This window comes from Canis aureus, chromosome 26 (assembly GCF_053574225.1).
Source record: "Canis aureus isolate CA01 chromosome 26, VMU_Caureus_v.1.0, whole genome shotgun sequence".
Lineage (NCBI taxonomy): Eukaryota > Metazoa > Chordata > Mammalia > Carnivora > Canidae > Canis > Canis aureus.
This window is the reverse complement of record NC_135636.1, coordinates 18,285,757-18,301,450: the sequence shown is the minus strand read 5'-3', so window position 1 is coordinate 18,301,450 and position 15,694 is coordinate 18,285,757. Positions and strand designations below refer to the sequence as shown.

Here is a 15,694-nt window from a genome sequence, read left to right as displayed (position 1 = left end):
TCTAAACTGCTGTCATTTTGATTCAAAACTGGATTCAATCTCATAAAGTACAGATAACTTTCCCTTCTTCTTCTCCTGCCTGCCTGTCTTTTATTTTCTGAGCATTTTAAACTAAATGTTCTTAAATTCAAATAATGTACTTCACAATGTTTTTATCAACTTTATTAGGGAAAGGAAATGATAGCCAGTTTGCTCTTTTACACAGCTTGTGGAAGGTTTATTTTATCTTATTTTTTGAGAGAGAGAGAGAGAGAGAGAGAGAGAGAGAACGTGGGGGAGCGGGGGTGGCGTGCAGAGGGAGAGAGAATCTCAAGCAGGCTCCATGCCCAGCACAGAGCCAGATGCTGGGCTCGATCTCATGACTCTAAAATCATGATCTGAACCAAAGTCATGAGTCAGATGCCCAGCTGGCTGAATGCCCAGGTGCCCCCAGAAAGCTTATTTTAGAGAAGCCCATCCACCTTGCCTTGACCAAACACAGTGTGAGCCTGAATAATTAGCTAATAAATCCTGTTCTTCAAGATGGCTGTGAGATATTTTATAAAGCACCCCTCCCTACACAAACCATTTGTGTACCTGGCCCTTTGGACCTAGGATAATTGAAATTAACTTATTGACTACAAAAAATATTTAGGCCTGTTACTACTTTAACAAATCCAATTTGAAATACAAACTAAAGTGTGAAAAGTAAAATTGTATGTGGTCATCCTGAGCCCCTTCATGTGATCTTGTGAAAATTCACAAGATGAGCCTAAGTAAACACTAGGTTTGATTTATTCAGCATCCTTTAGGCAGGCACTTGCTTTTCTCCCTCAAGGAGAGAAAGAGGAAATGTTTCTTTATATTTATTTTACGGGGTGTTTCCCAGAGCAAACCCAGCTGTAGTCAGTGTTTGAACACACAAGTCCTGGCTGCATGGTAACCAGAAACACCCATTTACATGTGCCGTGTGCTGGCGGGATGGCCTGGCTACAGCTGGAATTGGCCTTCTGGCTTCTATCAGTAAGAATCTGAAATGGGGGCCCTGGGATCACCGGTAGTCATTGCTTTGCTTCATGATCCTGTCGATTCTTTCCCTCCAAGGAGAAAAATGTTGCATGTGTTATGACACTCTTTGCTCTTTACAGAATGATGAAATTGAGCCTGCAGCATTTACTTATGAGAAGTTCTATGAACTGACACAAAAGATTTGTCCTCGGACAGATATAGAGGATCTTTTTAAAAAAATGTAAGTTCTACTTAAAAGAAAATGTCATATTGTTGTCATTTTAGATTTTTAAAACATTTTTGTCATAATGTTTTAATATAGTAGGTTGAGAGTCTCTAGGATTATGTAGCTAGGGTTACATTTTCACCCCTTAGTTTATCACTGTAAAAGTTCACTCGGAGATTTCGAGAAACTTTTACAAAAATTAATGGCAGCACCTGGAACAATTTTTTCCCCCTTGCATTGGCTTTACTAACTACCTATAATTTTAACCTGCTCCTTTAGGTATTAACCCATTATGTGAACTAACTAGATTCAATTTGGAATGTTATTATGTTGTTGAAAAGTTCATTCATCCCAGTTATTTCAAATGGATGACTTACATGTTGTATTTAAAATAATGGCTTTTCATAATACTAGAGAACTGCAGACATGTTCTGTGAGCTAGCGGGAGTGTTTTCTTTCTCTTGTTGTTGGGTTGTTTTTTGTTTTTGTTTTTGTTTTTCGTACAGTCTCTGGCCATTTTAAGAATGCACCACTACTTCAGGGTTAGAAGATAAGTTTAGCATTATCATCAACAAATGTCAACATGTAAATCGTACCTACTGTAGCATCATATACAAAAACTTACTTTTTCTAATAAATTTCTTTTCAGCAATGGAGACAAAACTGATTATTTAACGGTAGACCAATTAGTGAGCTTTCTAAATGAAGTAAGCTTTTTCATACATTAACTCCATAAAGTCTGTGTGCAGTGGCTTGCCTCTTCCAGTGTTCCCCATTGCATGCCCGCATCATATGCCCTACTTGCTTTGCTTCTGACCTGCTGATCTTTCCATATGGCTTTCTTTACCAGGTGCAAAAATCAGCTGCTGCTCCTGTGTGTTCATGCACTTCCTACACATTGGCTTTGCACACTGCTTTTTTTTTGTTGGTTTTCTTGCTGTGATGTATAGCTCTGGTTCTATGTGTGCGTGTGAATTTTATAATATATCCATTTAATTAAATGTGTCTATGTTTTTGCAAGATGATATTTAAGGTAATTTTTTTTCTCTCCTATTGATTTCATTAAACAGAGAATGGATTGAAATTACCATACTATAGTTGGATTCTCCATTGCTAACTTTTTCTCATACTTTTGCATGGACTGGGAAACTTTATTTTTTGTCTTTTAATGGATTGCATGTAAGAACAATGTGTAGGTTCCAAGAGAATATTTTGACAACAAGCACAACAGAGGAGTTCCTGGGTGAAAATACAGTACATATTAGGCCAATTAGATTGAAGGATAAATTTTTACATTTTATTTTTATAACACGCTTAGGGCTCATTTTAGAATATGATCCACTAAACAACCAAAACTGGTTGACAACATTTGCTTACACAGAAGAGAAAAATATTTTCAAACACATAAAGTTTGCAACTTTTGTTACAACTAAAATTTACTTTTTTCTCTTTACACACACAAAAGAATGTTCTGTTCAGTGAAACCCATTGAAGCTCTTGCTAATCCAAAATGGGAGATTTACTTTTTTTCTAACACATTAGTGGAATTGACAATGTATTTTTGTTCCAAAACAATTTTTAATATAATTTAACTGTTATACCATACCAAGAGAAAACATTTGAAGAGAGTATTATCCTACACATGAGGCATTGCCCCAAAAAACAGGCAACAGGGAGATATGATTTGCCAGTTTGTAGGAACATATCACATCTTTGCCAAAGCCCTTACAAAGCTATAATAATGAGAGCCTAAAAGCCCTTATGCAGGGAAGACTAGCGACTCCATTTATCAGCACAGATGCCTTCACTTTTAATAAACTTTTCAGTACAATACAGTATTTATTTTACTTGAAAACATTTCAAGTTTTCCACCCCACTAGTTTTTGGTCATGCGAATACTATGTTTATAATCTTTACCCAGATATTATCCACATTCCAGTGGCACCATTACTCAGAAGTTAAGTTGCCTTACTTTGTTTCCTTGACTCCTTCCTACTCTTCTTCTTTATTTTTAAGATTTATTGTTTTATTTTCTTCAGCTTCTTCATGCATTTGGGGTCACTGATTATCTTAAATTTTGGTGCGATGGGCAGGAAAATCTGCTTTTTACTAAAGAGGGAAGACCCTTGGGAGGCACAGAGAAAAATCTACATTGTTAGTTTGCTACTTCCTAAAAACAAGGTCTCTTGTACACTCTGAGATGAAGCTGGCACCCAAGCATCTATTAAGCATGACAAAGCTCTTACTATATATGTCACCGTGAAATAAAGAAATAATTCTGAAGTCTTGAGGCTAGATCTGGTGTTCATGGGCTCTTATCCCGTGCCTTTCCTCTTATGGGTTGTTTTTGTAAACCTACCCAATTATCACTTATAATTTTTATAAGTCTACGACATAACATTTAATTTTTAAAAGATACAATCACCCATACTCTGGCTCTGCCATCCAAATTATTTCTTCAAATACTTATTATTTGATAGCTTTTATACATCATTATCACAATCGCCAGTAGCACTCATTTGCTTTTATATTTTCTGCTTGGCTTCTCATTCATGGTAAAGAAGCATCTTTACTTCCGGGGTGGGACAGATGGAATCAGTGTGATTCTTGATTTCTTTAGATCATAGAGACTGCAAGATGGTCCAGGAAAGTGTACAGCCTTTACTTTTCATCAACTTGCCTGAATCTCTCCCTTTTCTGTCATAGCAAACTGAATTGGAAAGACTAGATAGAAATCTGAGTGCATCCTTGAAGAAGTTTGTCAAACTTAGAAAACATTCTTCCAGCTCCTGTACTCTCTCTTTTAAGTCCTACAGTGGCTCTTCTCCTTCTCCAAAAGCAGAAGACGCTTTAGGCATAGCACCTTTGAAGCCCATAATGAAAGGAGACAGCGTTCACTTGAGAAGGAAGCTGGCATTGCAATGTAAAGGTGTATGGCTCCAAAAGCTTAGATCTAAACATTTGCAAAATGCCTTAGCTACATAATGTCAGCAACCTAGAGTTCAACATTGTGTTAGAAGCCTAGATTATGCAATAAGGCAGGAAAAGTAAATGAGTCTCGTGAATACGAAGGGACAAGGTCCTACTCATCGATCATTTGCAGATGATGATTAAATACTCTAACTCTCAAAAACTATTGACTGAAGAACTCTTTGAATGAAAGTTAAGCAAAGTAACCAGAAAAATAATTGAAGCAAAAATCAATAGACACATGTACACAAACATTAACAAGTTAGAATAAATAATAGGGGAAAAAAAGTCATGCTGCCTCCTACCACTTCCCAGCTTGGAAATCTTTTTGCTCTTTAGGTTAAATTTTATGTTCAGTATACTTATGTCTATCTTCAGGAAGCTGGAATGAGAGGAGAGACTACTGGCCATTTACTATCTTGGTCACCATGTAGAGATTTGTACCACCTCCTTCCTATCCATGTCATCAACACTTACTAGCTTTTCACTAGTAGCTTTAGACCTGCTGCTCATCTGCTTCTCAGTATCTCTTTATTCATTGCTCCCCAAAGTGTGACCATGGACCAGCAGCATCAGCATTCTGTGGGAACTTGTTAGAAATGTAGAATCTTGGGTCTCACTCTAGACCTACTGACTGGGAATCTGTCTACATTTAATGACATCTCCAGGTGACTGAGCTGCGCATTAAAGTTTGCGAAACACTGTCCTACTGGATTACCTGCATTTCTCCTTGGAATACTTAGTGTGGATGGGAAGAATGTGACAGCATCATATACCTTCTGTTATTCTCCATAATGGATTTACTCATGGAAATCCACCACTTGGATCTAAAATTTTGCCACAGCTATGCCTTTTTGTCTCATCAGTGGACCAAGCGAAACTTGTCTTCTTCCTATTTTATGAAAATAGTAAACCAGAGTCTGGGAAGCTAGTAGAAGCACTCACTGTGAGCTGCCATGTGGTTAGATAATTGCCTTCAACTCAGTTCTTTGTCTGTGGTGGGGCTACTTAATGTCCCTGGGCCTCAGTTAATTTCTTTCCCCATTTCCATGGAGAAGCTAAATTGATTTCAGTTTTAGCTTCATTCTCTCACAATGATAACTGAGGGGGAGGGCCCACAGAATTGGGAAATGCATGGAGGGCTGGAGAGATAGATCAAGGGGAGAAAAAGAGGAGAAAGGTCTTAGAATAATCCAGAATTTGCTTTATTTTCTTGTGGCTAGTGATCTCTCCCCACCTCACACACATTATATGATCACATTAGGGTTAGACCTATTTATTTATTTATTTATTTATTTATTTATTTATTTATTTATTTTATTTATTTTTTTTTAAATTTTTATTTATTTATGATAGTCACAGAGAGAGAGAGAGAGAGGCAGAGACATAGGCAGAGGGAGAAGCAGGCTCCATGCACCGGGAGCCCGATGTGGGACTCGATTCCGGGTCTCCAGGATCGCGCCCTGGGCCAAAGGCAGGCGCCAAACCGCTGTGCCACCCAGGGATCCCCTATTTATTTATTTATTTATTTTATTTTGCAGGTGAATATAGGAAAGGGCCTATCTTTTTCCATTTATAATATCTTTATTTTTTAATACATAGACATAGAAAGAGAAGGAGGTATTTAGTCTTACAGGTAAGCCTACTCTTGCAAATTATTCCTTTATCTTCTTTATATTTCTTCTGAATATTTTTTGCCAACATATCTCCCATTCTTAGGGTTAAAGTCAGTTGATGCCTCTTCTCAATAAGAGTAAGGACATAATAATGGAGTAATGGCCATTGTCTCTTCATTCATGTGGGTACAGTTCTTTGACCTATTTGCAGAAGCTGTTTAGATCTCACTTTACAAAGCTCTGGACATCCAGCGGGGAATGTCGTAGGTACATTGCTTTCCCCACTGAAAACCAGTGATCCCTCAGAGTTATGAGACATTTGCCCCACTGTGCTTACATCCATGTGGGACCCTTCTGCAATCTTATTACTCTGAGGTCACCTGGAAGCTATCCTTTTTCTCTTGTTTTTTTTTTTTTTTTTCATGTAAAAATTATGGTTTTGTGACTCTGATGCAAATCTTCTTATCTGCTTCCTTACTTTTGGATTATCCAGATTGTACTGTGCTTCCTTTTTGAAACATGAAAATTTTAGTGAAGCAAAGGTTATGCTAATCTGGTGGAGTGATGCAAAGACAAATGCAGTTTCATACTGTCTCCTTTTAGTGCTTATTTGCTGCAAATGTACAATTAGGAGATTATGATACATCCATTTTAGGACTTGTTTTCCTGGCTTTTGCTTCTGATAGGCAGGATGTTCTAGTGAATATCATGCCCTGAGACTAAACATTAATGGACTTTAACTAGGACATCTCAAACATTTAGCATTCTGTCCTTGCAGGACTTAGGTTTTGGGGTTTGGTTGGTTGTTGTTTTGTTTTTGTTTTTGTTCTTTTACTGATTTGCAACGTGCATACTTTTACATGTTAGAGCAGTGTTTCTTAAACTTGAACACATCAGAATCACCTGGAAAGCTTGCTTAAACACAGATTCATGGGTTCCACCCCAGAGAATCAGATCTGGTAGGTCTTTAGTGGGGCCTGAGAATCTGCATTTTAATGCCCAGGTGCGGGAGATGCCACTGCTGCCATCAACAGATTACATTATAAGTCACATTGGGCTCACATGCATATATATATATATATATATATGCATATAAAGAGCACATCAGAGCATCTAGCTTCCCCCTCCTTTACCTGATTTAATCTCTTCTTCCCTCTGCAGCTTAATCTCTTCTTTCTCTCACTTTTTTAATTCATATGGATTTTCCCCATCATCTCCATGGGTCCTAGATTCTTACCAGCAAGTATATCTTTAAATCAAAAAGGCCTACTTTTAATAAGGAAGGAAAATACAGTGGCCAACCATGAACATAACTGCAATGGGGTCTAAAGAGGACCTTTTCCTACTATATCCATCTTCTTCCGTGATAGTATTTTACAGAGATGGGTGAAGAAATGTGCCTAGAAAGAGTTTTTTGTTTGTTTGTTAATTTGTTTGTTTCTTTGGAATGATGCATTCTTACCAGAGGGGTGGTGCTTGTCGTCCCCTTGAATAGTGGGCTCTAGAGTTGCATGATGCCCATCCATTTCATAAACAACATTGTAGCATGCCTTCACGTGCCTGGCATTCCATGGTCCACCTCACGGTTTCTCTCTGCATAACTCCACGAGTTTTGTTTTTTTATGGTTTCAAGGCCTGTTGTTAATATGTGCTCTAGCACATGCATGGACGTGAGCTGTTGTGAGCTGTAATTTCTTAGATTACAACAGAAGCATGCTTCATTGGGATAAACTGACAAAAAGATAACAATTCCTTATGAGTTAACACTCTTACATGGGTGAAGAGGTGGGCGGACCTGCATAGGCTAGGCTAGGCCACAAGTGCTTGAGGAAATTACATCGTGCGTGTTGCATTGGCCAAAGGCATTCATTCTGTGCTACCCACTTTTCAGACTCTCATTTTAAAACAAATGGGGAAGGGAAATCCATATGAACCTTTAACAACTGTTTCTTAAACACTTCTCAGTACTCTTTTTCAACGTCTGTGCATATATTTGGGTAAAGAATTGTTGCCAAGGTTCTACCTGTTGACCAGGTTTTGCTCACACCTTCTTATCTGCCATTATTTCCATAGAAGTTATAGATTTGATGAATGACCAGGGTCCAATTCACGGTGAACATTAAGGAAGTTTCATGGACCACTGCCTCCAGATACAGACACACACACACACACACACACACACACACAAGATTGTAGCTGAGTTAGTAAATTGGATTTTTTTTTCACCACTGCTGTGAAGTTTGGATGGCAGAACTGCAGAAATAGCATTGCTCCTGGTCCCTCTCATGGTACCATGAGCATCCAGGTGCTGATTTGAAAAGAATGGCATCACCAGCTTCCTAAGTGCCTTATTCATGGACTCCTCCTCCCTAGAGGAGCAAACCAAGGAAATTTACTTTTTCATAGTGAAAAAGACTTTCTGCACTACTGATAAGTACAGATTTTCATATTGTCGATAATTTTTACATATCCTTGTGCTGATTGTCATCATCATTACAATTGGTGTGATTTGATAAATATTTACTCAAGAAAATGAAGCCTGCAGACTCCCTAAGAAATCTTTCTATGTAAAAATCTATGTAAAAAATATATATAATACAAATGAAAAGATGTTTGCCTGTTTTAACCTTCGGGATTTTTTTGTTTTTGTTACTATTGTTTTTCTTTTTTGGCACTTCAGTTAGTATATTAACTATTTGAGTTATTTGGGTTTTTTTTTTTTTTTTTTTTTTTTTTTTTTTTTTTTGGTTTTTGCTTTTGTTTTTCTTTTTTTTTTCCTCTGCCAAAGATTTTTTACCTCACTTTTTATAGATTTTTATGCCAAACCTCTCACCTATGGTATGGGAACTAGAAGACAGCACAATTGACATGCACACCATTTTATGTATCCTTTAGCTTTTGGAGGGAAAAAAAAGTATATTCTGTATTCTCTCTCCAGTTCAGTGAGGGAAACCGACAAAGCACTCCCAAAGATGGACTCTTTTGAAGTATATTTTAGGGAGAAAGAGAGTAGGACAGTGAAATCCTATCTTTGTAACTATAAATGTGATCCTTTAAATATACTTTATTTTAGAAATTATGTACTTTAGTGATATATAATACCCCAAGGGTGAGAAATGTCAACCTAAATGGGGTTATTTTCTCATCATAGCATCAGCGAGACCCTCGACTGAATGAAATTTTATTCCCATTTTATGATGCAAAAAGGGCAATGCAGATCATCGAGATGTATGAGCCTGATGAAGATTTGAAGAAAAAAGGTAATAAAATTGAAAAAAAGATAATTTTCTTTATTAATGAAAAAGCAAAGACTATATGCAACTTTCTTTGAACGTTCTTGGATTTTTAGTTAAAGGCATCTTTAAATGCTTTGGAGTTCCCTAGAGCCAGGGAGTTTTAATGGACTGCTTTTTTTGTTTTGTTTTGTTTTTCCTGTTCTAAGCTAGTATAAATTTTACCTTACATCAGAATTTGCCGATGTTGCCTCAGGTAGAATGTTAAATTTCCTGTATTATTAAACACATTATAATGATATTTTCCCCATTGTACTCTTATATTCAACCTTTACTATTGCATGATGCTCAGACTGCAAAAATGCCCAGTCTGTTTGCAATCTTCGAAGGAATTTCACGTCTTAGAAAAGTTTGTGCCTTCTTTTTCTCCCCTTTGTTTTGCCAAGCAAATTTTAATACATGACCTGATGAGCCTTCCCATCATTGGACTTCTGTTATGGAATACAAATGCAACTGATAGGAAATTAAATATGAATCAATATAGCGAGTTATTGGGGCTTCTGAACATCTGCCTCTTTCAGTGATATATTGGAAACAGTGTGCTGTCCATTCCAATATTTGACAATGGAAAGGCATGGAGAGGAAATTTAAGGTCAGTCTCAAAGCAGTGGGAGGCACCTGCAAAGGTTGGGACAGGTGATGATGCTATAATTGGACAGGAAGTCCTGGGAAGAGATACCTGAGCTGCAGCCTCACCCTTGTGTCCCACTAAAGAGTTGAAGGGAGGTTCAGGTTTGGGTTCTGTCTCTTCCATGTGCCCATGGGTATCATGGCCTCTGGTTTCTGAGTTCTTTCTTTGTATCTCATTGAATGTGGCTGAGAGGTTTATATAATCTATGGACCCACATAAAACCTGTGTCTACATGTACTGGCCTGCCACACCACATGACCCATCCCTGATATTTTTCCAGGTCACAAAGATGTTCAGTTACACTTCCTGCTAAGGCCCCAACCACCTACTTTCAGCAAGATTGCTTCCTTATTTATCTCTCTACAAATATTCTGAGTATTGTTATTTATTCTACATTGCATGGGATTAAAGTGAACAGAGGAGTGGCTTGATAGGTAATATAGCACTTTGCAGTATTTGATTTGATTCTTGTTGCCATCCTGTCACTGTATGACCTTGGGCAAGGGACTATATTCCTGGGCCTCAGTTTCCTTGCTTGTAACACAGCAGAGTTCGTACAGTCTTTCAACTAGTATTTCATTTCGCTCCCCTGCGTTCATTTTATTAAGTTTATAGAGAGCTGACAGGTGCCAAACACTGTGCCCAGTGCTGGAGATTCAAAAGTAAGTAAGACAGTTGTGATCTGTTGAGGGACAATGCTCAGCAGTCCATTGGCAGTATGATAAATGTTATGACAGAGGTGTGTCTTTCATTATTTCTAAAGTCCTTTCAGGTCCTAAATTCTATAAAATTACCTTGACACATCTAAAAATCAGCTTCACCATTTCACAAATGACACAAATTTCAAAATCTGCCATTATCAAGTGGGGTGAGAATGTGGTGCAAAAGGCATTCCTATAAATTTCCGGGGTGGAGCTTAAATCGGTACAACCAACCATCTTGATGAATATTTTGGCAATAATTGGAAAAGTGGAAAATATGCCTCTCCTGCAGCCCAGCCTTTTCACCTCCAGGTATGTACCCCAGAGAATCTCCTGTATTGTTCCCAGCTCTGGATGTCAGAGGAAGTGCACTCACCCAGGCCAGTGGCTTTAAATTTCTTCTACACACATGACTTTCAAATTCTCCACTCCTAACCTCTAACTTCAACTACAGACCTGCAGTAGAACTCTCCATTTTAATACTGAATGGGCATTTCAAGTGTGTATGTTCAGCATATTTTGATAATCCCTGACCCAGACCTGTGCCCTTCTCAGCGAGGAAAATGGTACCATTATTCATCCAGATTTTCTTTCTTTCTTTATTTTTTTCTTAAGATTTTATTTATTTATTCATGAGAGACACAGAGAGAGAGGCAGAGACACAGGCAGAAGGAGAAGCAGGCTTCTCACAGGGAGCCTGATGAAGGACTCCCCTGGATTGGGACCACGCCCTGAGCTGAAGGCAGATGCTCAACTGCTGAGCCACCCACACTTCCCTATTCACCCAGATTTTCAAGCCAAAATTCTTGGAATCTTCCTTGGCTTGCTTCCATTCTTTCACATCATTTCTGATGCATCAGCAAAACCAACCAGATCTGTTCTCAGAATGAGTCCTGAATAAATCACTTTTCACCCTCTTTACCTTCATCAGACTATCCAAGCCTACCTACATCATGTCTTCCTGGACAATGCCAATGACTTCTAACTAGTCTCCTTCTTTCTACTCAGTGCCTTACAGTTTATGCTCCATATAGCAGCCAGACTAAACCTTTAAAAACTAATTTTAATCATGTTATTACACCCTTGAGAACCTTCCAAAGGCTTCCCTACATACAGTACTTAGCAAAGACTTAAGTTCAACTGGTAGAGCTTTTGGCTTCCTCTCCAGCCTCATTTCTAGCTACTTCTCCCCTTGGTCACACACTCCTGCGTCAAGGACTTTGCATTTGCTGATCCATCTATCTGGGATGACCTTCCCCAGATGTGCATATGGCACTCTCCCTACTCATGAATGTGACCACCTGAGAAGGGCTTTTTCTGGCCATGTATCTAACACAGCATCCTGGTCATTCTTTATCACCTTCATTCCCTGCTTTCTATTTCCTTCTAGCACTTTCATGATGTTACATTACACTTTTATTTATTTGCTAATTTATTTACTCTCTTTTCCATAATATGTTTCGTGAAGGAAGGGCTTATCTGTTTCTTCCATCACGTCATCTGTCTCAGTGCCTTAAAAAGTATTTGCTTTTAGCATGGATGTGTGTACCCTAGGAGATAGGTGCACAGATTTTTATTGTAGTATGTTTAATTATAATTAGAAATTACCTAAATACACATCAACAGAATAATGAACAATAAATTGGTGTATTTATAGATGGACCCACTCTACATTCTGCAGTACTACTTACTACCACTATATGTTCTACTATATTCAGGGAAAAATAAATGAACAAGAGCTATTTATATTAACTGAATAAGTTCTAAGGAAATGTAAAAATAGCAAGTTGTGTATGCAAATAGTGGTATATCTTTTATAAAAGCTTTTAAATATTCATATTTACCTATTGTTTGGATAAGGACATGTGTAGTAGAGTTACAAAGCCATTTCGAGAATGTTAAATACAAAAAGTTAGGAAGTGGACGTCTACAAGGAAGTAGAAAGAGGGACTGCAAGAGAATGGAGGGTGGGAACACAGGGTGCTGCAAAGACATCTGTAGTTATGTATTCCTCTAAAAAATGTAAAGCAAATAAGGTAAAATGTTACAAAGCTGTGGTTTAGGTCCTGAGTTATTTATTATGCTATCATCTGTACTTTTTTTAATAAGTTTTAAATCAGTTCATAACTTGCAAATGCTTAAATAAAAACAGAAACCTTAGGTGGTCAATGGTTGACAGGGTAGGAGATGTAGAAATAATTGATCACTTCCCCTGAGAAGACCACAAGGGACCTGCCCTACTAGAAAGGGCTCTTGGGGCCATATTTCAATGACTACTGAATATTCTTCTCACAGTCCCATATCCTGTTCCATAGATAAAATAGGAGAAATGAATTGTTTAAACCCAGCATGGCTGCTAACTCCTTCTCCATTCCAGTGAGAACAATAGCACCCTACAGTTGTGTTTTCCTCTTGAGCCCAACACGGGGCTCAAACTCATGACACAGAGATCAAGACCTGACCTGAGATCAAGAGTTGGATGCTTAACCAACTGAGCCACCCAGACTCCCCTGTTTTCCACTTTTTAAAGAGCCCCTCTCGTATAATATTCTTCTTTATCATTCAGGGCAGTCCTGGAAAGCAAGTGTGGCCAGTATTTCTCCCCATTTGAGAGAAGAGAAGGTTGAGACCCCAGAACATAAGGAGTGAGTGGTAGAAGCAGAACCGACAAATGTTCCCTTGACCCCTGGTCACCACAGCTCCTGGAACTGTGCTTCTGAGCTTAGGGAATCATGGGCTTCAGCCATCCTACTTAAGAAAGCAGAGCACCACCTGTCTTGTGGAATGCATTAGGTTACTTAGAACGTGCAGCTCTGTTGTTTTGTTCAAGTTCTGAAGGATGATGGTCTTTGGGGAAGAGACTGAGAAGTAGTCTTTACTTTGATGAAGCTGCCTCAACTTCCATGAAGAAAATGTGAGTTGTGTATTTCCAGAGCCACATGTCTACTAACTGCTCTTTTTCCCCCTAGGCCTCATATCAAGTGATGGGTTTTGCAGATATCTGATGTCAGATGAAAATGCCCCAGTCTTCCTGGATCGTTTAGAACTTTACCAAGAAATGGACCACCCTCTGGCCCACTACTTCATCAGTTCTTCACATAACACCTATCTCACTGGCCGACAGTTTGGTGGGAAATCTTCAGTAGAAATGTACAGACAGGTTCTCCTGGCTGGTTGCAGGTCAGAGACTCAGGACAGCTTTTTTTTATTTTCTTTTTAAAAATTTTTGTATATGATGCCCTTCAATTTAATTGGCTTTTCTCTAAAAGAAACAGGAAGTAGTATTCAGAATGAAAAGGCCATTTTTCTTCTTAAATTGATTATACTGGTCATGTAACCTTTGAGAAAGAACAGAAGATCTCTGCCCCAGAAAGTTCTAGAATCCTCCTAAGGACCAAAAAACATTTTTTACTATACATTTTTAGATATCCACCCCTCTAAATTACAAAAAAAAAAAAAAATGTTTTTAAGAAGTTATGCTAAGTCTCTTAGTGATCTGAAGCATTGGCAAATGTGGCTCTACTTAATGTTAAAAGTTCTAAAATGTCATTCTCTGAGAATAAAGATTATTGAAAATGGTTTTCTTATGAAAAATAAGAAATGTAGCTACATGATATTTTTTCTTGGTTGTCAATAACCAGTACCTTATTTTTTAATAACTACTTTTTGTGTATGGAGAGACTCTAAAGAAATGACATCACTACTTCTGTCTCTGAATACTTGACACAATGAGAACATTTTCTTTTATGGTCGAAGAAACATCATTTCACCTAACAAAGTTTTATCTATCTATCTATCTATCTATCTATCTATCTATTCACCTAACAAAATTTTAAAACTTATTCTTTAACATCATCAAACCCAACCCATATTCAGATGTTACCAGTTGCCCCCAGATTTCCTTCATTGTAGCTTTGTCATGACTGGAATTTCATTCAGAACCTCACTGGTTGTTATATCTCTTAAGTCTGTCTTTATCTCTGACAGTCCCTTTTTGATGACATCAACATGGTAAAGAATATAATATGATTTTAACTTGCATACTCCATGAAATAATCATGTTATTTAATCCATGTTCTGTTTCTGTAAAAAAAAAAAAAACAACTTATTTTGGTATCTCTTCTTTTAATTTGCACATACACTATTTTATTGTAAGGGTTCAATATTGCAATTTCACTGTGTGCCTAGATGTGTTGAACTTGACTGTTGGGACGGAAAAGGTGAAGACCAAGAACCAATAATAACTCATGGAAAAGCTATGTGTACAGATATCCTTTTTAAGGTAAGTTCAAAATAGCCATAGTCTTTTTCTGAACTATTGTAGAGATAGATGAAGTGGAGAAAACAAATTATTCATTTTCTGAAAGTCAAGAAACATGTTTTTTCCACTTAATAGCACCATCTTTTTTTAACTCTGCTGCTTTCAAATGGTGACAGTGCTATATAATGAGGTTTCTCTGCCAGACTCCCCCTGACTCTTAAGACTGTTTAGAAACAATCTTTTGTTTTCATGCTCAATTTACACTATTTCTGAAGGACTTCAAATTGGCATAAAAAGATAAATAGAATACAGAAAATAAAATAGATTATTAATAGCACCTGTAAGAGTAAGAAGCTAAGTTTAGTGAGGTTAGAGTTTATGAATGCTCTATAAGAAGTCCTATAAACTGTCAAGCCAAGCCATAAATGGGCTCCAAACTTTCTAGAATTCAGCACAAGGAGGGAGGAAACATGATGATTCACAAGATTTATAAAATAGAAATAGGGCCTTTGGTCCAAAGAAGCATAGTTATTTCCAGTCCTGGTGCTAGAGAGAAGACTTTTCCCCAAGGATCCTCAAAGAGAGGCATCTACAGTTTTATAAACAGGCATTTCAAGTAATGGCCTTTTGGTGATCTCTATGTAGTTTGGAGATTGGTTTCTTACAAGGCTCCTCACTATGCTCCAATGATATCCTGCCAAAAGACAAGTCAAAAAATGAAATTCTGTGGTTGGACAATATTCAGATACATCTGTCTCTGTCAGTTTGGTGTAATTTAGAATAGTTATTGCAACACCTAAAGCAATTGTTCTGCCTACATGTGGAAAATCACCAGAGGTATTTGTTAAAACAGATGCCTAGGCCCTATACCCATAACACTCCATGCATACCATTTCTCTTAGCCAGATGTTAGTGAATTTTGAGTAGCAATGAATTCAAGATTATGTTCCCTGAGAAAGAATTGGACTCCCTGAGCAGTATCAAGAGTATTAAAGTGGGAAGCCATGAG

At 37.7% G+C, this 15,694-nt stretch overlaps 1 protein-coding gene across 13 annotated transcripts in view; it reads left to right on the top strand.

Moving 5' to 3' along the window:
• Positions 1-15,694, top strand: part of PLCB4 (phospholipase C beta 4) — a 418,936-nt gene that overhangs the window by 322,221 nt on the left and 81,021 nt on the right. For all 13 annotated transcript variants that reach the window (XM_077872231.1, XM_077872230.1, XM_077872235.1 and 10 more), the window contains 5 exons: positions 1,128-1,228; positions 1,863-1,920; positions 8,951-9,059; positions 13,394-13,604; positions 14,613-14,706. In XM_077872231.1, coding sequence (XP_077728357.1) covers positions 1,128-1,228; positions 1,863-1,920; positions 8,951-9,059; positions 13,394-13,604; positions 14,613-14,706 — 573 coding nt within the window. The remainder of the gene's footprint in view (positions 1-1,127; positions 1,229-1,862; positions 1,921-8,950; positions 9,060-13,393; positions 13,605-14,612; positions 14,707-15,694) is intronic.